The following is a 26127-nucleotide window of genomic DNA, read 5'->3' on the forward strand; positions in this document are numbered from 1 at the left end:
GTGTACTGCGTGGCTGACATCCACCAATCAGATATCATTGGGCACGCGTTTCACATTTGGCACTGAGCATTAGTGCTGTTGTCACAAAATTAAATAAGTAGGCTATCTATCACCTCTTTATTGTTCAGTGTAAATTGGCTTGAACTGGCCATTGGGGGCAATATTTGCAGAGAGTGCTTGGACCCCTGAAGATCACCACTTGCAGCTATGTTTATGATTCATTATCTTTAATATTAGTATTGCAATATACATCATCTTGGTAACCACAGCAAAACCATATATTACCTGGTGTTCACACAGCTGTGAGGATTTCAATAACTTAGAGTTTGTCTTTTATGGGCATTAAAACTGTATTCACCTGTATTCTTGCTATAGAATAACGTACTACATCGGTCTTGTGGGGTGTTTCTGGTATGCAGAGGTTAGTACCTACCAAAAGTGGTCCAAGAAAGAACAACTGGTGAACCAGCGACAGGGTCATAGGTGCCCAAGGCTTATTCATGTGTGTAGCGAGGGAAGACTAGCCCATCTGGTCCGATCCCACAGAAGAGCTACTGTTGCACAAGATGCTGAAAAAGTTAATGCTGGCTGTGATAGAAAGGTGCACACAGTGTGTTACAGCTTTCTGCATATGGGGCTGTGTAGTCACAGACTAATCAGAGTGCCCATGCTGACCCCTGGCCACTGCCGAAAGCACCTGCAATGTGCACATGAGCATCAGAACTGGACCATGGAGCAGTGGAAGAAGGTGGCCTAGTCTGATAAATGATATTTTCTTTTGCATCATGTTGATGGCTGGGTGTATGTGCATCACTTACCTGGGGAAGTCATGGCACCAGGATACACGATGAGAAAAAGGCAAGCTGATGGAGACAGTGTGATGATCTGCTGGGAAACCTTGGGTCCTGGCATTCATGCGGATGTTACTTTGACACACATCCCCTACCTAAACATTGTTGCATACCAATTACAGCCCTTCATGGTAACGGTATTCAGTCATGGCAGTGGCCTCTTTCAGCAGGATAATATGCTCTGACGCACTGTAAAAAATGCGGGAACGCTTCGAGTGAACAGGTGTTAACTGGGCCTCCAGATTCCCCAGCTCTAAGTCCAGTGGTGCATCTGTGGGACATGCTGGACAAACAAGTCTGATCCATGGAGGGAGGCTCCACCTCACAATTTACATGAGTTAAAGGATCTGCTGCTCAAGTCTTGGTGCCAGATACCACAACACACCTTCAGAGGTCTTGACGGGTCAAAGCTGTTTTTGAGGCACAAGTGGGACCTACACAATATTTGGCAGGTGGTTTTTAATGTTATGGCTGATTTGGTGTATACTAACTGTACTGGCTTCATACACTTACCAAAGGCACCAATAATCTCTGCTGTTTCCTTCCAAGCTTTTATTTTTCTTCATGTTGTCTCTGTACAGGGCGGCACGGTGGTGTAGTGGTTAGCGCTGTTGCCTCACAGCAAGAAGGTCCGGGTTCAAGCCCCGTGGCCGGCGAGGGTCTTTCTGTGTGGAGTTTGCATGTTCTCCGCGTGGGTTTCCTCCGGGTGCTCCGGTTTCCCCCACAGTCCAAAGACGTGCAGGTTAGGTTAACTGGTGACTCTAAATTGACCGTAGGTGTGAATGTGAGTGTGAATGGTTGTCTGTGTCTATGTGTCAGCCCTGTGATGACCTGGCGACTTGTCCAGGGTGTACCCCGCCTTTCGCCCGTAGTCAGCTGGGATAGGCTCCAGCTTGCCTGCGACCCTGTAGAAGGATAAAGCGGCTAGAGATAATGAGATGAGATGAGATGTCTCTGTACACATTTAATTCAAGGTCGTATATGACAGGATAAGATGAGTACAAGTTTTTCTTTGTGCGCCAAACAGTAAATGGGAACTAATAGCAGATAAGAAATAAAGTTGTGAATAGAGAACGGGGGGAAAAAAAAACGTTGCGCCACACACTCCATACAATTGGTCCAGTCATTCATTTGAGCCAGCTGTTTGAATTGGTCACTTTACCGCATCATATGTAATTTGTACAGAGGTGAGAAAATCGAGAATGGAAAACGAATGGTCACCTGTAGCTTTGTCACTTGCTAGTGGAAATTCAGATCCTCTATTCAGTCTAAGCTACTCTGTCTAAATGCTAGTACAAAAAAAATGTTTCCTGAATTGACAGGTGAGTAGAGGTGCCTTGTCCTGAACTGCTTCTCTAAACATGTATTTTACTTCACCAAATATTTCCAAAAGTATTTTGACCTCCAAATTGCTGAGCCCACTTTTTAATTTTTGAACATAAGAAAGCATTTAAAATGTTAGGTGTGCAAGTTACAAAAAAAAAATTATAAAATGGATTTGACAAATACAAAAAGTCAAAATCAAGCTCATCAAAATGCAAGTTAATTAAATGAATGAGTGATTAAACAGCAATTTGAGTTGATAAATTTGATTAAACGGTGCAGATTTTATAAAATGAGCTGTGAATATAATTTATCACCACTTTCTGCCCATCAGTGTTTAGCATTCAAACTACAAAACAGAAGTCAGACGTAAGGATGAAAGTAATACTTGATTTAAAAAAAAAATGTTCTTAGAATTATGATTTGATCATTTCATCATTTGAGGGCTTTTTTCCTCATCTCCGTGTTATCAGTTGAGTATCTGTCCACCTTGTTAATCGTTTTCCTCAGGTAGTTTTTCTTACTTCTGTCTCGTTCATCATTTGGCTTGGATAATGTTTATATTCAGCAGCGCTCAACTAATCTTATCTCTTCTGCACAGCAATCGATCAACATTCACCACACAATCTCTTACAGATTCAATTAGCTGGTAGTCAGAAGTAACAGAAATGTGGAGGAAGTAACAAGAAGTATTTTAATGATAACCAGCACTGACCAAAATGATAAAATTACACAAAGGTAATAGAAATGTAATAAAATCACAGTTTTAATTAATAATTTTGTTTGTTTAATACTGTGCACTGTGTCTAGCCAGAATGTTAACGGTAGTTTTGTGGTTTAAATGATAACGATGATGATCACGGCTCATATTTTATCAAATTCTGTTGAGATTTAATCACATTATTTTGATTTATGAAAGCAAATGACTTTCCCTCAGATTAATTTTTACTTCACATACAATATAAATAAATTTTAATCAACTAATTTTTGTTATTTTCACCCCCTTATAAAATGCATCTGTAAAGCTGACAGGTTTGATTGGGGATGGTAGCAACAACAACAAAAAAGAATAGCAATGGGACAAAACTGGAAAATTGCCTGATGGAAAGACAGTTGAGGAAAATGGAATAAGTAGAAGTGAAGATACAGTAACTTCAGCGTATTTTGAATCACAAACTGTTGTGCAAATTATACTTGCAAAGAGAGACTCATTGACTCAGTTGTACCAGCATCTTAATTCTACATGATTCAATGCATTGTGCTAACACTGTTCATCTAATGTGCTGTATCAACCAAAATCTTTTGTTTTTGGCATAATCTCTCCATGACATCATTGCATGTCTTGTTCTTTTTTCTTTTCTTTCTTTTTTTTTAAACTTTCGTGCCCTGTAAGGCAAAGTTTATGAATGCTAATTTTCCAATAAATAATATGAGCCTGACCGTCGACCTGATTGCCCGCAGCAGGTTCCCTGGCTGTCGAGTGAAAGCTGGGGAGGTGGACATTAAGGCAGGGCGAGAATATAATGAGCTCCTTCAGAACCGCAGGCAATCGCAGGCTTTTAAGACCTCTGTGCCTTTTTTTTTTTTTTCCCCCACCCCAGAATATTCAAGAAGGATCTAGAATCGCAATGTATTAAAGCTAATGTTAGCCTGGACATACCAGCGGGAGGGGGCGCTACAGTAATGACTAATGTGGACTTGAACCTCGAGGGGGTTGAATAGTATGGTGATGGTTATCTTGGAGATGAAATGTTAAAAGGATGATGCTTGAATAACCTGAGCTCAGGATTGAACCAGAGACCCTATAGCAGCAACGTTAACCAATACGCCACCAAAACAGCCGCAAGAGAACACATATTTATTTTTTTTTGGCATCAGTTTAATGACTCCTTAAACTCATTACACACCCTAAGATTAGCTTCAAGTAGCTTTCTTACCTAGTCAAGAGGTAATATATGTGATGGCAGTTTCTCAGACAGCAGTGATTGTTCATCAGGCATCAACGCTCATGGTCAGGCAGTTAAGTGAAAGGTTGAACATTTCATTCCCAGCACCTGTCGGTCTCAGGAACGAGGCCTTTAACTCTCAAGTTGACCCCAAAATCCCATCCACTCCAGTGTATTTAAAGTAGCCATTTTTCTTTTTGTCTCTGTGTATAGAGCAATGTTTTCTTAAACTTTTTTTGCAGACTTCTTCCATGCTCCTTATCACCACAGCACAGATTTATTTTGAAGAACAACAGGGCAAACATGTGCCATCATATTCATTTAGTTGCACCATGAGAGCGTTTTTATTCCTGACCTTTTTCACTCATCGATATGTAGATTTTAAACACTGTCTAATCATATTAACATCACTTGCTGGTTTCAATTTAAATCTTGATTAAAGTTGAGATTATTTATACTTGTTTTATAGTTGAGATGAACCCCTTTCATATAACAATGGATTACAACTGTAATAACTAACTAGTAACTATAACAGCATTGATACTGGTTACATTGCATTACGTTCCATGGCATTTAGCAGATGCTCTTATCCAGAGTGACGTACAATTAGTTGATAATGTCATGTGATTCACACTCAGACAACAGAGACCCCTGGGGGTCCTCAGTCCCTGCATTGAGAACCAGGGGTATACAGGATAACAGACATTGGGGACATTTTTCATCTTTCTGTGATTCTGATGTGATCCTGAAGACAAAGATTCAAGGAAAAATACTTCTGTTATGTAACGGAACGTTATAAAACGGTCAGATATCTGATACTGATTACGTAGATTGGTGTTTAAGGAAAATTGTTTTAAGACTTTACATGGGTATTGTTTATTTAATGAGAGAATTTCTATTCAGTGGGGGGATAGTATCTGCAAAAAATGATTTCGAGAGGATGATGTATGAGCTAGGTTTGTGATCATGAAAAAAATCCAAAGACCTACAGCCTATCATCAATGCTGCTTATCCTTTATGAGAGTAAGCTTGTATAGATGTTCTGAAGCAAGCTTACCAATTTCTTGGGCAAATTAAAGGTTGACTGCCTTTCATATTTTTCAAGTTTAGATCAGAAAAAGAATTTCCCTGACACCCGATTATTTTTGTTCAGTGGACCAAAAGCTGCTGAATTCGAATCACAGACTTCCAATTTTATTAGTTTTATTTTTTTAATAGAACAATTAATGAATTTAGGGCCACGTGGCCCTAAATTCTCTACTATTTTTTCCTGCTTCACCCTGACCCAATTCAAGATACTACATCATGCATCACGTGGTGGGCTTTCCCCGTTCACGCAAGGCACTGTGGGATACAAATTTGAAACAGGAGAGACAAATGGAGGACGTGAATGAAACATGAAAGACCGATGACAGTAACAGAAAGCGAGAAGAAAAGGCGTAATGTTACAAAGGAAAGGAAACGCAGGACCAAACTAATAAATATCGGCGGTCAGCGAGCACCTCGGTGTGATCAACTGTTCATTTAGTGACAAAATGATGTAACCGTCAGTGCACGGTCAAAGGTAAACCTGTAGATGGCAGTAATGCAACACTGGATGCCAGCTGCTGTAAAACCCAAAAGAAGAAGAAGGTAAACCTGTGCATGCGCACACGGACTTCCTCCGTCTGCTTGACTGTACAAAGCGAGCAATTTCATGCACATTATTTGCTCGGGAATCTCCTCAAATTAAATAACTTCCCAGCCACAGAATGGCCTGGGGGTTGTTTTTTTAGATATTGCAGAAATAAACATACATCACAATGACCAAATTTCAGAGGGAACTAAATTTCACAGATTTTATGAAATCGAAAGGCCGTATAGCTTTAAATAAATTTATTATTGAACTCGTTATTTGTAATGGTTTAAATTTACATGTATACTGCAGATGGAGTCAACTTGCTGATGTTTGCTGCATCCATCTAAAGTTCTTTCAGCACATTTGAGAAAGAAACATGTGTCCAGTGGCCTGAACAGCATTTTGCAGACTTTCAATACTTGCTGGTGTTTCCATACAAGTACCTGAATAATATTTGTCTCGTAATCAACCTGATTTTTTTTAATGCATGTTCATTTCTGCAGGTGAAAATATACCCAGTAAGTGGTAACAGAATATTCATGGTGTAAAGCTGTGATGGTGCAAATAAATTGAAATCATCCATGCATATTAAAACTTACTATTACTAATCTGTCACACAAAACAGAAAGACGACAAATGAATCTAAACAAGTAATAAGCCAAGGTGCTGTTTCTGACAAGACAATACATAAGTTGTGATTCAAATAAAAACACGTATATCCGTAATAGCTTGCTTACTTTCAGGGAACTTGATAAAAACCTGTTTCAGCAGCTATACAACAATGACCAGAGTAAAATAAGGTAAAGATGAAAATTAACTAATGTAGGCATTCACCTTGTGTTTCCAAGTTGAGTCTCAGAACCTTTTGTTTTTGTTCCTCCCATCAGCGTCTTCTTGAATCAGTAATACGTTTAATTTGGCATTTTAAAAAAAAAAGTTATTTGACTGTGATTCAGAGATGCATAATTAAAAGGTGTTGTTGAGGTCATGTGACCTCAATCACTTTACAAGTTCTGTATTTGGGATTCACCCAAATATAGAACTTAAAAAATAAATTAAAAACATGAAAAGCATTGTGTTACTGTAAATGTCCCCCCCCCCCCCCCCCAGGTGGTTCAGTCTTTTCTGTTTCTGTGTTCAGTCTGCTATTAAAGGGTTAACCATGGGAGGACTGGAGATTGTGTCCATCACTGACAACACGCCGGTTCCACACAATGGCTGTCGGCCTCGTAAAGCTCGGAGGATGTAAACCCCAGTAATCCAGTCCGTCTGTGCCGAAAGCATCAACAGCTGAGCCTGCAGTCTGAGCGGAGGAGCTGAACACATTGCTCATTTCCTTTGCACAGTATGACGTATCACACTTCATGTAACTACTTGGGGTATTTTGGTAGATTTTTGTGGCTTCTTTGTTGTTTTTTTTGTTTGTTTTTGTTTTTTAAAGTATTAAACCAATGGAATTAAAGAGTTAACATTTGTCTTCTCTTCTTACATCATCACATATCTTCAGCAGCTGTAATTTTGTGCATGCTAAAGACAGTCATCACTGCCATATGAAGGTGCTAGTTATAGAAAATGGGCGAAAGGCACCTTTTGATGCTCGTTCAGTTCTAACAATGGTACCCATCATTCTAATGTACACTTAAGAATTTTTTTTTTGCACCATCACTGGTATTAGATATGTCAGATCCGCCTCTCAAGTCCGTTTTCCCAGTACTGAGTGAGAGGCAGAGTGCAGAATAGCTCCCTATAAATAAATGGACTGTTGTAAGGTTATTGCCCTTTCCTAGTGTTACATCAGGTGCTTCGTTGCCATAGCGACAGCAATTAGCAAGGACTCGGGCGGGAGGTTGAATACGAGCCTGTCCCTCGTACCCATGGCAACCAAGGTCAGGCCCGCAACACACGTCTGCTTTTCATTGCTAACCCGCTTTCAGCGTGCACTAAAGCTAGAGGGTTAAGGGAGCATTAGGCTGTGTGGGAGGCCATTTCCAAAATGTTGTGGCACCATGAGGCTTATGGCTTCTATTTAGACCCCAATTAAAGCAGTAATTAGAAAACAAAGTGGTAGTCTTACTATCACTGAAGGAAGGGTCTTAAGCGCATACTGCCATCTTCAAATTTATAGCATTCTTAGGAAGATGAGAACCAATTGCCAGTGACCTAAAGAACCATTTTAACACCAGTCACTGTTACAGACTGTTGATTTCTAACCTGTTGAATACAACCTTGTGATATTTTCACTTGATTTCAGAGGTGCAGTGTACTCTGATTAAAATCAAAATGTCTGCTACTTGAAAAAGAAGAATTAGTCAGGACGTTGCGTAATTGTCGGATTTGACCCAAATTGTCAAGTCAGTGGTTGTTTTTAGGGTTCGGTGATTATTATTATTATTATTATTATTATTGCATTTACGGGCTTCTGCCATCTTCAAACTAATAATTATTAGCAGCGCAACAACGAAACAACACAGGAACATGTTAAATCTGCTGGTTTCCAACAGTGGACTCATAAACATAATGCATTTTGGTGAAAAGTCATAATGTACTCTTTCATTCTCAATAGAAATATATGCTTAATCAATCCCTGTTCATGAGAGTAATAGTAAGTCAGAAATTAAAGCAATTGATCAAAACATGGAGTGTCATATTTGACCTGAGTAGCAAAAATGCAGTTTTGTTCTTTGTGGTTGTTAACAGTTTTTAAGGTGTTCAACCAAACGAAGCAAGTCATTATCTGAAATTTGTACAGGTTGCTGTCTAATTAATATTGTCTATTAGAACAAGGCAAGAACCAACAGCATAAAGAAACACGGAGTTGTTCAAGCATACCAGTTTGCTTTGTTTTCTGGTCATGGGTTAACTTTTTACACATCGATGAGTATTCAAGCTGCAAGTGTATATTTCTGGCTTTATATGACTTTATAAATGATCCATGACTTTAAGTATAATAATTGGTCTATGCATTATGACTGTGGGTTGTTGTTGTTTTTTTTTCCCTTTCAGTGGTTGAAGGTGGCCTTATGGATCAGGTTTTACTCTGTCTCCTATAGCTGAAATATAAAAGAAGCCGTAATCTGGACGCATTCACGGGCTACTGCTGTTGTCAAATTAATAGCTTTCATCACAAGGCAAGAACCAACAGTCAATAATCTTTACCACGTTAAAAGCTCTTCATGTATTGTTATCTGACAGTGGCATTTTTTAACAGCGTTATATTTTGGCCAGCAAAAATTTCTCACAGCTCCATGGTCCTGTCTGTGTGGAGTTTCCTTTGGGCTCTCTGGGTATGTTTACACATGCCCAAAACATTTTGAGAGCTAAATTAGCTATGCCAAATTGCCCCAGGTGTGAAATGTATGTGAATTTGTACGTATGGTGCCCTGCAAAGAACTGGCCTCCCATCGAGGGTGTTTTCCCATCTCGCACCCTGATTTCCCATAATGTCTAATGTACATACAGTACACCTTAATAAAATAAATAATAATAGATTAATAAGCCAGGATATTATTATTATTATTATTATTTATACCCCCACTCCGAAGGAGGGGAATATACTGGTTTACCTCTGTCTGTCCGTCCACATCTCTGTCCGTCCGAAACACCCTTTTTCTCAGCAACCACAAATCATAGCCACTTGGTACCAAACTTCAGCTTGGGGTTCTATACCGTGTATACTGTTTTCAGGTCTGTCCTAGGTTGACTTCCTGTTTACCGACTGAATGTATTTATGAAACATATAGCGTAGATTTACAAAATTTTCATCACACTGTTTTCTCAGCAACTACAAATCACAACTACTTGATATTTGGTATTGAGCTTCAGCTTGGGGTTCTATACCATGTATACCGTTTTCAGGTCTGTCCTACGTTGACTTCCTGTTTACCGACTGAATGCATTTACGAAACATATAGCGTGGATTTACAAAATTTTCATAACACTTTTCTCAGCAACTGCAAATCACAACTGCTTGATATTTGGTATTGAACTTCAGCTTGGGGTTCTATACCATGTATACCGTTTTCAGGTCTGTCCCACATCGACTTCCTGTTTACCAACTGAATGTATTTACGAAACATATAGCGTGGATTTACAAAATTTTCACTTTTTTCAGCAACTACAAATCACAACTGCTTGATATTTGGTATCGAGCTTCAGCTTGGGGTTCTATACTGCGTATATCGTTTTCAGGTCTGTCGCACATCAACTTCCTGTTAACCGACTGAATGTATTTACGAAACATATAGCATGGATTTTGATGCTATTTCAAGAAGTAAAACGCTATTTCAAAATGACAGTTTACCAGGATGCTGTTCGAAATACCTGGAGAGAACACTGCTCTTTACTTCCTTGTTTCAGGGTTACTTATTTGTTGAAGTCAACATTCATAATAAGTGTCTTATTCCTTCAATTGCTTGCATTCTGATATAAGCGAGAGCGGGGGGATATGCAAGTGAGCAGTAGCTCACAGTTGATCTTGTTTTGTCTCTTATTTATTTCCTTTCAGTGCTTATTAAGGGTTTTACTGCACCTAAAGTCTGGACCAGGCCAATATTTGAATGCACTTATGAGATCACATGAATAATGTCCATAAACCAAGTTAAGAGCTATACTACTGCTATCTGATTCAACACATCAGTTTGGCTAATAATGTTGGTAAGTTAGCTGTTATAGGTTTCCTACATGCCTAAGATGAATGTAGACCCTGATGATCCCTGAAAATGGCATAAAGAATAATTATTCATCTGTTGTCGGATTTGATTTTCCCGACAAGGGTTATCATTCAAGTTTTGTTTGAATATTTGTACAAGCTCCTGTGTATAGTTATAGCATTAACTCCATCTCCATTGCTCGCAAAATAGCAGTATTGCTGTTTGACAGGAAGAAAATCTAATTAGGATATTTAATTAATAGATGTCTTCTTGGGGGGCGGCACGGTGGTGTAGTGGTTAGCGCTGTCGCCTCACAGCAAGAAGGTCCTGGGTTTGAGCCCCGGGGCCGGCGAGGGCCTTTCTGTGTGGAGTTTGCATGTTCTCCCCGTGTCTGCGTGGGTTTCCTCCGGGTGCTCCGGTTTCCCCCACAGTCCAAAGACATGCAGGTTAGGTTAACTGGTGACTCTAAATTGACCGTAGGTGTGAATGTGAGTGTGAATGGTTGTCTGTGTCTATGTGTCAGCCCTGTGATGACCTGGCGACTTGTCCAGGGTGTACCCCGCCTTTCGCCCGTAGTCAGCTGGGATAGGCTCCAGCTTGCCTGCGACCCTGTAGAAGTATAAAGCGGCTAGAGATAATGAGATGAGATGAGATGTCTTCTTGGGATCCTGATAACAATACGTATTACTTTATATATCCCAGACTTTAATAATAATAATTGATTGAAAGACTAGGATTTATAGTAGACAGAATAAAGAAAATGTGGAGTATTCTTTCTTCTCGTATTTATGCGCATGATTTTGGGGATGTTTACCGAAACTAGGATACAAACCCATTATTTGAATGTATTCATATCCTACAAAATCCTGCATCTAGCATTACTTCCATCCATTGCTGGCAGAATATCAGTATTGTTATTAAGCACAAGGCAGTTGTGTCCCTGTCGCTCATGCGGCATTTGACACTTAATGTCACTGTATTCTTTATTGTGATTCACTGAAAGCAGAAGTGTATCAGCACAGCTGCTGTGTCCTCATCCTCAAAATTACAGCTTTCTCACACACGCACGCACACACAAGTCTCTCGTTCAACCGTCATGTAATGACCTTTTTTCCTCATAAACTTCAAAACTCCTCACTTCTCAGTGGATTGCTAGATGACCTTATATTGTTTCACATGTGAAAATCACAATAGTCATGCAATATATGAAAATATATTGTGTCTTTGTTAGATCTATGATTGCGATATCTGGAATAGGAAATTTGAATTTGAAGACAATTCTGTGTCCAATGAATATAATAATGCACTTGGATAAGTAGGTCTAGTGTGGAAGTATTAGCAATTCTATACAAGTCATATTTAGGGAGAGAGTTTGATCACAGAACATACAGCATCCTGGGGCTTGGGAAAAGGAAATTAGTGCAATGTTATGTATTTCAGATTATGTTTTAGAATATACACAAAGATGATCAAATATATCATCGATTTGTTCATAGTAACCATGACAACAACGACAGAAGCTATCGATTCTGAATGGAGGCAGAAAAGCCGCATGAACACCATGCTGCTGGTTCCATGCATTCTAGCACGAAGAAATTAAATTCATTAAAGAGAATTACCCAGGAGGAAAACCTTCCCCAAACGAAATTTCAGGCTGATGGGGCAGATTCCCGGTCACTGTTCTAAGGTCAGCGTCTTTATAACATCATCTAATCGGGCCGAAACAGCAGAGCCGTTCTTCGATCAGCAAGCATCCAGAGGCACTGAGTGTTTCACCCAGATGGCCAGGCGTCTCAGATGTCCTCAGTTAGCCTTTTACATGCAGAGGTAGAACACAAGTGGAACTTGAGAACGCCTGCTGAGGTTTTGTGCTGTGCTTGATTAGAAAAATCCTCAAAAAATACCTCAAAGGACTGAAATTGAACTTTCATTTATTAACTTGTGCATTTTATCAACAGAGAAACTGACCTCGTATACACATACTGTATATGGTCATATACAGTAATCTATATTAAACTATTCTATCAACATTCACTGGATATGAGCAATCGCGTGCTCTGATTGGCTACTCTACTCCTAGGATATCAGCTCATATACCATGAGTAGAAAAAAACAAAATGGTGGAGTGTGTTGCTGAACCAACCGAGGACAAAATAAAAACTACTCGAAAACAAACCCCCCCAAAAATAAAAAAGCAAGAAAATATGGAATAAAAGTATTTGATGGTAAGAATGTATACTTTTTTTTAGTTTTCAAGAATTATGATTATAGCATTTTTCATAAATTGCTACTGTCATTTTGCCAGTTTGTTTACATTCTAAGCGGAAATGATTTTGTCAGACATTTTGTATAAAGGGGGCGGCACGGTGGTGTAGTGGTTAGCGCTGTTGCCTCACAGCAAGAAGGTCCGGGTTCGAGCCCTGTGGCCGGCGAGGGCCTTTCTGTGCGGAGTTTGCATGTTCTCCCCGTGTCCGCGTGGGTTTCCTCCGGGTGCTCCGGTTTCCCCCACAGTCCAAAGACATGCAGGTTAGGTTAACTGGTGATTCTAAATTGACCGTAGGTGTGAATGTGAGTGTGAATGGTTGTCTGTGTCTATGTGTCAGCCCTGTGATGACCTGGCGACTTGTCCAGGGTGTACCCCGCCTTTCGCCCATAGTCAGCTGGGATAGGCTCCAGCTTGCCTGCGACCCTGTAGAACAGGATAAAGCAGCTAGAGATAATGAGATGAGATGAGATTTTGTATAAAGATTTTATCAAATTTGCAAAAAATGCTCCATTTCTCAAAATCCAGTGAATGTGGATAGAATAAAACAGTTATTCCACTCAATCTTGTCGTACATGGCTTATAGCCAATACTCGAGATTGGTCTCAAGACCCTTTTTGAAGGTCTCGGGCTTGTCTCAGAATCGACTGCATTTTTACTCAGTCTTGTCTCGGTCTCGGACATACAGGACTCGGGATTTTATTTCAAGACCATAACTGTGGGGATTTCACTAAGTTGCCTGTGCACTGTCTGATTTATTTGTTAACATTGTGTCTGTGATTGGATGTAAAATTTCCTGCTTCAAATGCAACCAATGACATAATTCACTGATCATTTTGAATTTTCGTTACTGTAATGATGGCCACCCCTCCCCCACCCTTTCACATGCACTGGTCTGGTCCTGGTCTTGACATGATCTCACCCTGCCTTGGTCTTGCTCTTGACTTGATCTCAACCCCTCAAAGTCTTGGTCTTGTCTTGGTCTCGATTCACTCTGGTTTCGGTTATGACTTGGTCTCAGTTTAGGTGGTCTTGACTACCACATGTCTGGTGAAGTGGAAGGGAAGAACTGTTTATCATTACTAGAAGGTAACTGATGAGGGGAACTAACTTGTCTCAGATGTCCCACAACTTTAAACGTAACTATAAATGGGGGAAAAAAACGCAGTGCCATCATGAAGACAATTTAGTTCCTACATATTTATAATGTATACTACTGTATATATGATAGATATTCTATATTATTGATATTATAAATATTTTATGCATTATATATATATATATATATATATATATATATATATATATATATATATATATATATATAATCTCCTTCTCACCCCCGGCGGGGGGGTGGTATCCATGTCATCCTCAAGCTCGGGTCCTCTACCAGAGGCCTGGGAGTTTGAGGGTTCTGCGCAGTATCTTCGATGTTCCAAGGACTGCGCTTTTCTGGACTGAGGCTTCAGATGTTGTTCCTGGGATTTGCTGGAGCCACTCTCCCAGTTTGGGGGTTACTGCCCCAAGTGCCCCCACTACCACGGGGACCACGCAACCCTTGACCTTCCACATCCGTTCCAGCTGCTCTTTCAACCCTTGATACTTCTCAAGTTTCTCATGTTCCTTCTTCCTGATGTTGGCGTCAGCTGGGATCGCCACATCTATCACCACCACCCTCTTCTGCTCTTTGTCCACCACCACTATGTCCGGTTGGTTAGCCAGGATCTGTTTGTCAGTCTGGAAGCTGAAGTCCCACAGAATCTTGGCCCTGTTGTTCTCAGCCACCTTCTGTGGTATGGCCCATTGGGACTTGGGCATTTCTATTCCATACTGGTTGCAGATGTTCCTGTATACTATCCCAGCCACTTGATTGTGCCTCTCCATGTACGCTGATCCAGCTAGCATCTTACACCCTGCTACTATGTGCTGGACTGTTTCAGGGGCTTCTTTGCACAGTCTGCATCTTGGGTCTGATCTACTCTGGTAGATCCTGGCCTCTATGGCTCTTGTGCTTATGGCCTGTTCTTGTGCTGCCATGATTAGTGCCTCTGTGCTGTCTGTCAGTCCTGCATTATCCAGCCACTGGTAGGATTTCTTGATATCAGCCACTTCCTCTATCTGACGGTGGTACATGCCATGTAGGGGTTTGTCTCTCCAGGTTGTCTGTTCCTCCTCCTCCTCTGCACTCTCATCAGGGTTCTGCTGCCTGAGACATTCACTTAGCAGTTCATCCTTTGGGGCCATCTTTCTGATGTATTCTCGGATTTTCGATGTTTCATCCTGGACCGTGGTCTTGACGCTCACTAGCCCTCGGCCTCCCTCTTTCCGCTTAGTGTATAGTCTCAGGGTGCTGGACTTGGGGTGGAACCCTCCATGCATGGTGAGGAGCTTTCTAGTCTTGATATCTGTGGCTTCTATCTCCTCCTTTGGCCAGTTTATGATACCAGCGGGGTATCTGATGACTGGTAGTGCGTACATGTTGATGGCTTGGACCTTGTTTTTACCATTCAGCTGACTTTTCAGGACCTGCCTTACTCTCTGGAGGTATTTGGCTGTGGTTGACTTCCTTGTGGCCTCTTCATGGTTTCCATTAGCCTGTGGGATGCCAAGGTACTTGTAGCTGTCTTGGATATCACCTATGTTGCCCTCTGGTAGGTCAATCCCTTCAGTCCAGATCATCTTGCCTCTCTTTGAGACCATCCGGCCACACTTGTCCAATCCGAATGACATCCCTATGTCATTGCTGTAGATCCGGGTGGTGTGGATCAGCGAGTCTATTTCTCGCTCATTCCTGGCATACAGCTTGATGTCATCCATGTAGAGCAGGTGGCTGATTGTTGCCCCACTACGGAATCGGTACCCGTAGCCGCTCTTCGTGATGATCTGACTGAGGGGGTTCAGGCCTATGCAGAACAGCAGTGGTGATAGCGCATCTCCTTGGTATATGCCGCACTTGATGTTGACTTGGGCAATGGGTTTTGAGTTGGCCTCTAGGGTTGTCTTCCACATTTCCATTGAGTTCTGTATGAAGGTCCTTAGGTTCCTGTTGATCTTATACAGTTCCAGACATTCCAGTATCCATGTGTGTGGCATTGAGTCGTAGGCTTTCTTGTAGTCAATCCAGGCAGTGCACAGGTTGGTCTGTCTCTTCTTACAGTCTCGGGCGACTGTTCTATCGGCCAGTAGCTGGTGCTTGGCTCCTCTGGTGTTACTGCCAATTCCTTTCTGTGCCTCGCTCATGTATTGAGCCACATGCTTACTCATTTTTGCCGCAATGATGCCTGACAGGGCCTTCCATGTTGTGCAGAGACAGGTAATTGGCCGGTAGTTGGATGGGATGGGTCCCTTCTGGGGGTCCTTCATGATTAGGACTGTCCTGCCTTGGGTTAGCCATTCTGGGTGGGTTCCATCCCTCAGCAGCTGGTTCATCTGTGCTGCTAGGCGTTCATGGAGTGCAGTTAGCTTCTTCAGCCAGTACATATGGATCATATCGGGGCCTGGTGCTGTCCAGCTCTTCATCTTTGACACTCTTTCTTGGACGTCTGCCATTGAGATGGTTACTGGTTCTTGTTCTGGGAGGTTGCTGTGGTCAGCTCTTAGGTCCACTAACCATTGGGCATCGGTGTTGTGTGATGCCTTTCTTTCCCATATGTCTTTCCAGTATTTTTCCACCTCAGCTCTTGGTGGGTCTGACCGGTTGTTGTTCCCCTGCCATTGAGAGTACACCTTGGCTGGTTCAGTGGAGAACAGCTTGTTTATTCTCCTGGCCTCTCCTTCCTTGGTGTATCTCCTCAACCGGGTGGCCAGAGCTGTTAGTCGCTGTTTGGCAGTTTCGAGTGCCTCTGGTATGGATACTGGTGGATACTGTTTGTTATGTCCCGAGCCCACCTTGTGTCCAAGCATCTCCATGATTACTGTTGCTGTACTGTGTATCAGCTTGTTGGTCTCAGTGATGGTTCTTGTGGAGATTGTCTTCAGAGCAGCATTCACATCTACTAGTAGATCTTCTGAAGGTACTTGGCAACTCAGCTTCGGTATTCGTCGGGGGCTCCAGGTTTCCAGTTGGGTCACGATCTTCCTTCTCAGGTCAGCAGCTCTTGTGTTGAGGCTGTTAGCTGTTGGGGCTTGGTACCCAATCTCTGGTTGTGGGGATGATGACATCTCCCCGCTGACCTGTCTTCCTGGCTCCCCCTTGCCGTAGCATCGTTGTTGTATTTCATTAATCTCTAGTTGTGATAGCAGATTTCGATTATGGATGTTGGAACACTGGGCTAATAGCTGTTTCTTTGTTAGCCTTGATTGTGGGTTTCAAAGTATCCAATGGTCCCACATTCTCTGCATGTATCCCCTCTCTCTGGGATTGCTTGTATAGTAGCATTCCAGCAAATCCGTATTTTCTGTCCTCGTCCATCGATGTCTTGTTCCAGTAGCCCATTTCTCATCAGTTTGCCCTGGTTCCCTAGCAACTGACGCAGACCTTGTTGACCCGGGCGACGTCTGAGCCGGTATGACTCTATTAGTTATGTTTTCACTCATTCCTGAGGTAGGCTGATATATCATGAGGGGTTTTTGCCTAAGGACCCTTACTGGATGATGTTTTGCCCCGACCGGGATTCGAACCCCGATCTCCTGCGTCGTAGTCAGTGAGCATTACCACTGTACTATCCAGCTGATATATATATATATATATATATTATTCGGTTCTGTTCATAATTTTTATGGACAGAATTTCTAGGCGCAGCCAGGGGCCGGAAGGAATCCTGTTTGGGAACCACAGGATTTCATCTCTGCTTTTTGCGGATGATGTTGTCCTGTTGGCTTCTTCAAACCAGGACCTCCAGCATGCACTGGGGCGGTTTGCAGTCGAGTGTGAAGTGGCTGGGATGAGAATCAGCACCTCCAAGTCCGAGGCCATGGTTCTCGACCGGAAAAGGGTGGCTTGCCCTCTCCAGGTTGGTGGAGAAGTCCTGCCTCAAGTGGAAGAGTTTAAGTATCTCGGGATCTTGTTCACGAGTGAGGGAAGGATGGAAGTACTGAGCGAGGCCCTCTGGGCCGAGGTCAGTATTCAAGGCGGAGGTCACGGTATTTCACCATACGGACCGACCTTAAGCAGGTAAATAATATATATTTTTTTCTTTACCAAATTCTAACAGAAAACGAGAGCACCCAAAAGGGAAAACCGAGTCGAGCCACCATTTTGAATCCTCATTCACGGCTGTAATGCAAATTGCTTCCTCCTCGGTATACAAGTGCACTTCCATGGCAGGAAAAAAACTACATTTTGCCACCTATGTAGTCCCCTATTTATACAAAATTGAGTCATTCAGGATTCAGCCATGTTTTTGCTCAGTGTTTTTGCTCGACCAAAGTTATACAGTATTATGACCTTTATATTGCATCAATAAAGCCATTTAGTGAAACTTTGAAGAAGAGATTGTACTGGTTTAAAGTTTTTACCAAACGTAATATTATGTATTAGGATAACATGGTCCAAAATGGGCCTCATTAACTAATGAGATCAAACTGTTAGCAAGTTAGAGGTTTTTAGCTTTCTCCTGAAATGTTTTCTTTAATTTTGTCTTCCTCAGGGTAGTAAAACTCACTTTCGCTGTGAACACTGTCGTTATCACTATCCATGCTGTAAAATTAATGCTATTTTGAATCCTCATTCACGGCTGTAATGCAAATTATTTCCTCTTCGGTATACAAGTGCACTTCCATGGCAGGAAAAAAACTACATTTTGCCGCCTATGTAGTCCCCTATTTATACAAAATTGAGTCATTCAGGATTCAGCCATGTTTTTGCTCGGTGTTAGCAAGTTACATGTTTTTAGCTTTCTCCTGAAATGTTTTCTTTTATTTTGTCTTCCTCAGGGTAGTAAAACTCGCTTTCGCTGTGAACACTGTCGTTATCACTATCCATGCTGTAAAATTAATGCTATTCTCCTGAGAAATGCTGGCAAAAATTTATAAGATTTTTGATAATCTTATAAATAAATCTTATAAAAAAAGATCAATGTTGACAAAAAAAATGCTACGTTTGTTTGTTGTTGTTGTTGTGAACGAGCGAGTCGCCAGAGGTCCGTAACCAGGGTCCGTATCGTAGGATACGGACCCGCTCACCAGCCAATCAGAGCGCAGGATTTGGACCGTGAAAAAAAATAATGCATCTTATTCTATCCACATTCACTGGATATGAGCCATCGCATGCTCTGATTGGCTACTCTATTACTAGGCTATCAGCTCATATACCATGAGTAGAGAAAAACAAAATGCCGGAGCATGTTGCTGAACCAACCAAGGGTGAAATAAAAACTCTACTCGAAAACAAAACCCCCAAAAATACAAAAAAGCAATAAAATATGGAATAAAAGTATTTGATGGTAAGAAAGTATCTTTTTTTTAATTTTTCAAGAATTATTATTATTATAGCGCTTTTCACAAATTGCTTCTGTCATTTCACCAGTTTGTTTACATTCTAAGCAGAAATGATTTTGTCGGACATTTTGTATAGTTTTTATTTTATTTTTATTTATCGAATTTGCTAAAAATAAAAATGCCTTGTTTCTCAAAATCCAGTGACTGTGGATAGAATAAAACAGTTATTCCACTCAAGCTCATCGTACATGGCTTTTAGCCAACTTGGTGCTACACACCTCGTCAGCTATCAGCTCATGTACGACTCGATTTCGTGGAATAACTGTTAAATAGCAGTGCTTGCTCATTTCATTTTTCCATATGTTATACATTTCTTAGTGATGCATCTGAAGTTAGTTACTAAACCAATTTCACCAATGAACCAACACAAAAAGGTACAAAGGATTCAGTTTGGATTTTAAAAAAAAACACATTTAAGAATGTTGAGAAAGACAATTCTGAAAATGACTGAACCTTTTGAAAGGCAATTTATGTAATTACAAGTCAAAGTCCTCTTTTGTGCTGAAATTTTGTGCCTGCACAAATCCTGTGGGGGGAAAAAAGGCTACATGCAGCAAAATTATAACTCCTTCAGCCTTTTATTTCATTTTTGTTGTATTTACTGGAACGGTAAAATCAATGTGACCAAGATGTTATTTATCCAGATGTCCAGTTTTCATGCAAACATGCCAGATTGGTTTTCCATCAAAAGATCAGCATACATCGGACTTGTAATCAGTACATGTCTTGTTTCCTTTTCATTTTGGAAACACGCAGTGTGACATTTCATTACAGGTTACAGCCCTGTCTCTGGGATCATGCTTGTCGTTCTCACTTGCTAGCTGGAAAAGTCCAGATTCGAAACGATCACTGTAAATAATACTGATGCTGTGACTCTGGTAAGGACATCAAAACATGTTTTGACCTCAGACCTCGGTAATCCTTGGCAATATAATGAGAACTGTTCAGGAATCCATTTGCACTATTATAATCAAACATATTCATACTGCTAAGTACACCCTGCAGTGTTGAATATGGATTTTGCAACCATTATGAGCATTTTCCATTTAATTGCCTCTGCTTATTTAAAGGAGGTCATCATATGGAAGGCACATATTTTCCGCCAACCAACATTTAAAATTGCAAGTAATTCTTTGAGCAATTATGTGTTCTGTTTCTCCCCGTTATGATATTTTGTTATTAATGCCACATCTCTATCCTCTGGTTCAGCGGAGTTTGTTGTGGGGGAGAATCTGACTGATTGGTGTTTCTTTCATGAGACATGCTGCATGTTCTGGAAAAGCCTAAATGAAACTAACAAGCAATGATGGAGAGGTGGCTGTGCGGTGGCTAGAGCTGTTCCTGCAGCTTCTTTGCACGTTGTAGTTTTTTTGTTTCTGTTTTTTTTTTTTTTACAGCAAGCATGTTTTTTTTTATTTAAAAAAAGGTAAAGAGCAAAGGACTAACACATTAAAAGCAGGAAAGAAAGCTCTGTGTTTGGCCATGAGTGCTGGATAATGGCCTTCCAATTATCCCTGTTCGAAGAATCTAGACTTAGTTGTAATTTACTATAATGGCAGGCTTGGAACATGGATGGGGAGCTGTAGTTTTACAAAAAATGTGTGAGAAGACTAGGAGTTATGCTAAGTGGACTCTGAAAATGTTTTCTGGTTGTTGGTTTTTGAGCAGCAGCCATTTGGTCCTTAATGTTCTTCCCTTTTGAAATCTGCCTTTACCTGTTTCAACCAGGAGGATCCTAAAGACAGCAGCTTTGGCTTTTTTTTTTTTTTGGTTGTTGTTATCGTTGTTGTTGCCTAATATTCCTCCTACTCCATGCCCAAGCTTTTAGCAGCTGCCAGCAATGGTACATTTTTAAAATGCAGTGGGAGCAGAGACAGATAGATCGAGGCAGAGAATGAATGGCAAGGTTTGAATGCTCATTAGCTATTCAGTCAAGAAGGCCAGAACCCACTTGAGCTCCATTTAGGTGCTCTTAACTGCCCTGCTACATTCAATAGCACCTTTGTTCTAAACTAAGGAAGGACTCAGCTCCGCATTGGCCAGCATGTCCAAGGCTTTTGAGATACAGTATAAGACGTTTGGAAGATATACAATGGCATAATTAAACCCAGGAGCATAGACTGCTATTGGCCATGCCCTTAGCCTGGCATTACTGCGCAGTTTGTTTACCTGCATGCTCTTAGTTCACAATGAATCAGTTACAGGTTTTGATATACAGTCTGCTCTAGTTATAGCTGTGTGAAATATTTTGACCTGTTTTATTTGAATAAATCCCTCAGGTGTATAACAATTGTTGATATTTTCTATTAATTAATAATATGTATAATCATTTTTAACCAAGCTGAATATGAGTTTTGGGGGTCGCTTGGCTGGGGCTGGGTTGATTATAGGATGTTGGATGTTGTGTTTGTTTGGGTTTTTTTCTTTATCTGTCATGATCATATTAAATACATTATGCCAGTGGTCATGTGCCATCATTAATTAACAATTATTCACCGAAGGCGAAGTGAATATCAGTGAATGATAACCAAGACGAAGTCGGGGTTATTATTCACCGATATTCACTGAGCCTGAGGCAAAAAAATTTTTTAGTATAAGTACACAGGTGATTATTAAAAAAAAATTTTTAATTAATTGTCTTGTTTCAATCTTCAAAAGCAGCATGCATGGTAATGTGCGCAGACTTGTAATTTATTGATGCCAACTCACATAAAATACTTTGTTTTGAAATAGATAAAATAAATCACAATTCCACCTTACCTTTGAATAGTTTTTGACCAAACTTTGTAGCACCTTTTAGTGCTTTTAGGAACAGCATTTTCTTTCATCATTTGTAATTCTTCCTCACTTACGGTGACAAAACGATTGGCTGCCATTTTGCCAAATCGCTCGAGGTGATTATCAAGAAATAGACGAATTTCTCGACCAATCAGTGCACACGATTTTCTATAATCACCTACATATTTATATTAATTGTTTATGTCAAGTGATAATGTGATGTTTAATGGCATGACAGACTACAGTATGTTACATCTTATACCCTATTACATATTTCATGACAGGTTCTTCATGCAGACTATGGTACTACTGTGGGCAATGTGACCATAACATTGCACTGTAAATGTACTAGCATAGCTAATTACAGTACATTTGTCCAAAACAGCATTATGACAGCACCTGCATTATATTTAAATAATATTGTCTGGCATTGAGTGGTATATTATATATACTCCATTCAGCTAGCATGATACTGAACAAGTCGAAGACAAGTTTAGTATCATGCTAGCTGAATGGAGTATATCTGATATACCATGAAAAAAAGCCAGATTATTATTATTATTATTATTATTATTATACACATTCAGTGGAACAATTATAGATTTGTTTACAACTTGTCACAGTTGCTCGCTAGCGCGGATGTTTTACGTGTAATACATATCTTATGGCTTTTTCAATTCACTGCGACAGATTACTGCAGGTGCTGGCGGTGAAGAAAGAAATGCTTCTGTGCATGTGCAGCAGAAAACTTTCTCATTGATTATTTGCATCAGCTTCGATGTGTGATATCATGTTGTCTTGACAACCATGCAATATCGTAAAGCATATTCAACACTCATTCTCCATTGGGTCGAGTGACGTAATACACGTAGGATAAGCGATATGCTAACAATGTTGCATGCTATCAAACCAAATGAATAAAACCCACTAGAAGGAAATAGAATAGATGCTTTTATTTCATTGAAAAAGTGTCCTGTATGTATTGTATTATATTATATTATATTATATTATATTATATTATATTATATTATATTATATTATATTTAAATAATATAGGCTGGCTTTGAGTGGTATATCATACTAGCATAGCTAATTACAGTACATTTGTCCAAAACAGCATTATGACAGCACCTGCATTATATTTAAATAATATTGTCTGGCATTGAGTGCTGAGTGGTATATTATATATACTCCATTCAGCTAGCATGATACTGAACAAGTCGAAGACAAGTTTAGTATCATGCTAGCTGAATGGAGTATATCTGATATACCATGAAAAAAAGCCAGATTATTATTATTATTATTATTATTATTATACATATTCAGTGGAACAATTATAGATTTGTTTACAACTTGTCACAGTTGCTCGCTAGCGCAGATGTTTTACGTGTAATACATATCTTATGGCTTTTTCAATTCACTGCGACAGATTACTGCAGGTGCTGGCGGTGAAGAAAGAAATGCTTCTGTGCATGTGCAGCAGAAAACTTTCTCATTGATTATTTGCATCAGCTTCGATGTGTGATATCATGTTGTCTTGACAACCATGCAATATCGTAAAGCATATTCAACACTCATTCTCCATTGGGTCGAGTGACGTAATACACGTAGGATAAGCGATATGCTAACAATGTTGCATGCTATCAAACCAAATGAATAAAACCCACTAGAAGGAAATAGAATAGATGCTTTTATTTCACTGAAAAAGTGTCCTGTATATATTATATTATATTATATTATATTATATTATATTATATTATATTTAAATAATATTGGCTGGCTTTGAGTGGTATATCAGATATATTCCATTCAGCTAGCATGATACTGAGTGAGTTGAAGTAACTTAGCAATATTGAATGCTGATTCTGATCAAATGTAATTCAATGTTCTGTCAATCCAATGTACACGTACAAAGTCAAAGTTCGAACAATAAAAATGGTACAAGTCCAAAAAGCCTGAACAACAACCCAACTTATATACAAGCTATATACAGGTTGACAGTTCAAGTTCAAAGTTACTTTTGGTCAGAGTTAATTGTTACATTGCAGTTGATCAAAACAAACGCACTTTGCTGAGTGAAGTCCACGAGTGAAGTCCTCTTGTAAAAGTCTCCGTCACTTTTCCTCACCTCCAAATAGAACTTTGACAATATTTCCGCTATTGCTCTCTTTTCCAGTTTTTCTATGTCTGTTGGTATGGTTTTTTTTCTTGTAAATATGCGTGAAGAATATCCAGTGAAGTTTTGGTAGCCTTTTGGGTGTTCAGCGCGTCTTTCTCTTTAAATCATGTGCTTTTAACGAAGCAAACCTCGCTGCCATGTTTGTGTACAAACTGTCATAGTCACTCATTTGCGTGGAAGTTTTACATCTCCGACGTGTCTCTTTTCCAGCTTTCCCATATATTTAATGCAGAAGATTAAATGTGTGAATAATATCCAGTGACGTTTTGGTAGCCTTTTGGGTGTTCAGCGCATCTCTCTCTTTCAAAATTCTCTCTAAATCTTCCGCTTTTAATGAAGCAAACCTTGCAGCCATGTTTGTGTACAAACTGTCACAGTCACTCACTAGTGCAGGAGTTTTACGTCTCCAATGTGTCTCTTTTCCAGTTTTTTGATGTCCATTGGTCTGTTTTTCTCTTGTAAATGTACGTGAAGAATATATAATGAAGTTTTGGTAGCCTTTCGGGTGTTCAGTGCATCTTTAGTTTCAGTTTTTGGTTTATTTATTTAGTGGTTAAACCTAGCACTGGATCTTTTCTCTTTCCCGGCTGACAAAGAAATGATTGTGAACATGCGCAGCAGAAAAGTTTTGTCATTGGATCTTCGCATGAGCTCTGATGTGTGACATCGTGTTGTCTTGACAACATGCAATATTGTAACAATATTGCACAAGCATTCTCCACTGGAGAGAGTGGTGTAATACATGGAGGATAAGCGATATGATAACAATATTGCATGCTATCAATAAACCCACTAAAAGGGAATAGAATACATGTTTTTATTCCATGGAAAAAGTGGCCTGTATGTATAATAATATATTATATTATACCAATTACTCAAAACGGTAACATGGCTTTGTCACTGAATATAAATAGTTGTGATAGCTGATGATTGCATCTGAAATCTGACATAGATATAACAAAATTTCTTTAATTTCTGGTCTTTTGTTCAGAGGAACACAGTATTATGAATCATCACAAAACCCAAATTTTGTACACAAAACGTGGAAAAAGAGAAGCAACAAGCGTCACCTTAGATGCAGAGAATCCTGGGCATGAAAGACATGCACAGAAACAAACAAACCTCTCTACAGAGGCATTTGGTTTGACTAAAAAGTCCAACAAGGGATTGCTTGGATGATTAGCCATCAATGTGACAGGCCTCTGTTGCTTAGGAACATGACTATTCTGCCTTAATTGTCACTTCGCTTGGTCTGCGCTGCATGGCTTGAAATTGACAGCAGTTGTAATTTCCTCTCTAAATATGAACGTTTAACACGCCTCATCTTCTGTTGTCTCTGTTTTTCATACCTACAGCAACATTAACCTTGTACTGGTAAATATCTGCTATTTATTTCCTTTTTTCCATTTATTGTTTTTTTTCACGACACAGACCGCATCCCTGTTTGCTTACACGGGATATCCTGACAGCCTCAGACAAAACATTTCTCTATACTTATGGCTCCCTGATACTCGTTGTCATGGTTACTGTACATTGCCAAAGGAGAGGGGGGAAACAGGAAGTGGGGTGGGGGTGGGTGGTCGAGGGGTGGCGGATGCCCACAGCAAGTAGGTGATTGTGTGTGCTAGTTGTGTGTAATTCAGTTAGTGAGTCATGTAAATGGGGGGGTTTTAGTCAGGGCAGGTGCATGCGTGCATGTTGGGGGGAGTTGTACACCCGGTACTGTGAGTGTGGGTTTGTGTGCTATGTGTGTGTGAGGGCAAAGAGGTTAGGGCAGGGGTTAGATCTACACACAATGTATAAATGTAATGTATTTGGGGTCCACAAGAGGGCAACAATTTGCCCCCAACTGTGTACCACCCTCCTTCAGTAACAAAGGGTGTTAAATATCTCATCTCCAATCCCTGATTAAATTTAGAAAAAACCTTTTGCACTTCAATTACCGTTTCCTCATAATGGTAATTTGCCTTATAGCATGTACCTATGAGCTTAGCTACTACATACAGTGGGGCAAAAAAGTATTTAGTCAGTCACCAATTGTGCAAGTTCTCCCACTTAAAAAGATGAGAGAGGCCTGTAATT

At 40.2% G+C, this 26127-nt stretch overlaps 2 protein-coding genes across 2 annotated transcripts in view; both read left to right on the forward strand.

Annotated features, from left to right (window-relative positions):
• mrps11 (mitochondrial ribosomal protein S11) overlaps positions 1-7207 on the forward strand; it is a 48234-nt gene extending 41027 nt beyond the window's left edge. The window contains exon 6 of the mRNA XM_060940468.1: positions 6880-7207. Within this exon, the coding sequence (XP_060796451.1) occupies positions 6880-6987 (108 nt within the window). The 3' untranslated portion in view covers positions 6988-7207. The remainder of the gene's footprint in view (positions 1-6879) is intronic.
• kif7 (kinesin family member 7) overlaps positions 1-26127 on the forward strand; it is a 208171-nt gene that overhangs the window by 111828 nt on the left and 70216 nt on the right. The gene's annotated exons all lie outside the window — the stretch shown is intronic.

This window comes from Neoarius graeffei, chromosome 15 (genome assembly GCF_027579695.1).
Source record: "Neoarius graeffei isolate fNeoGra1 chromosome 15, fNeoGra1.pri, whole genome shotgun sequence".
NCBI lineage: Eukaryota > Metazoa > Chordata > Actinopteri > Siluriformes > Ariidae > Neoarius > Neoarius graeffei.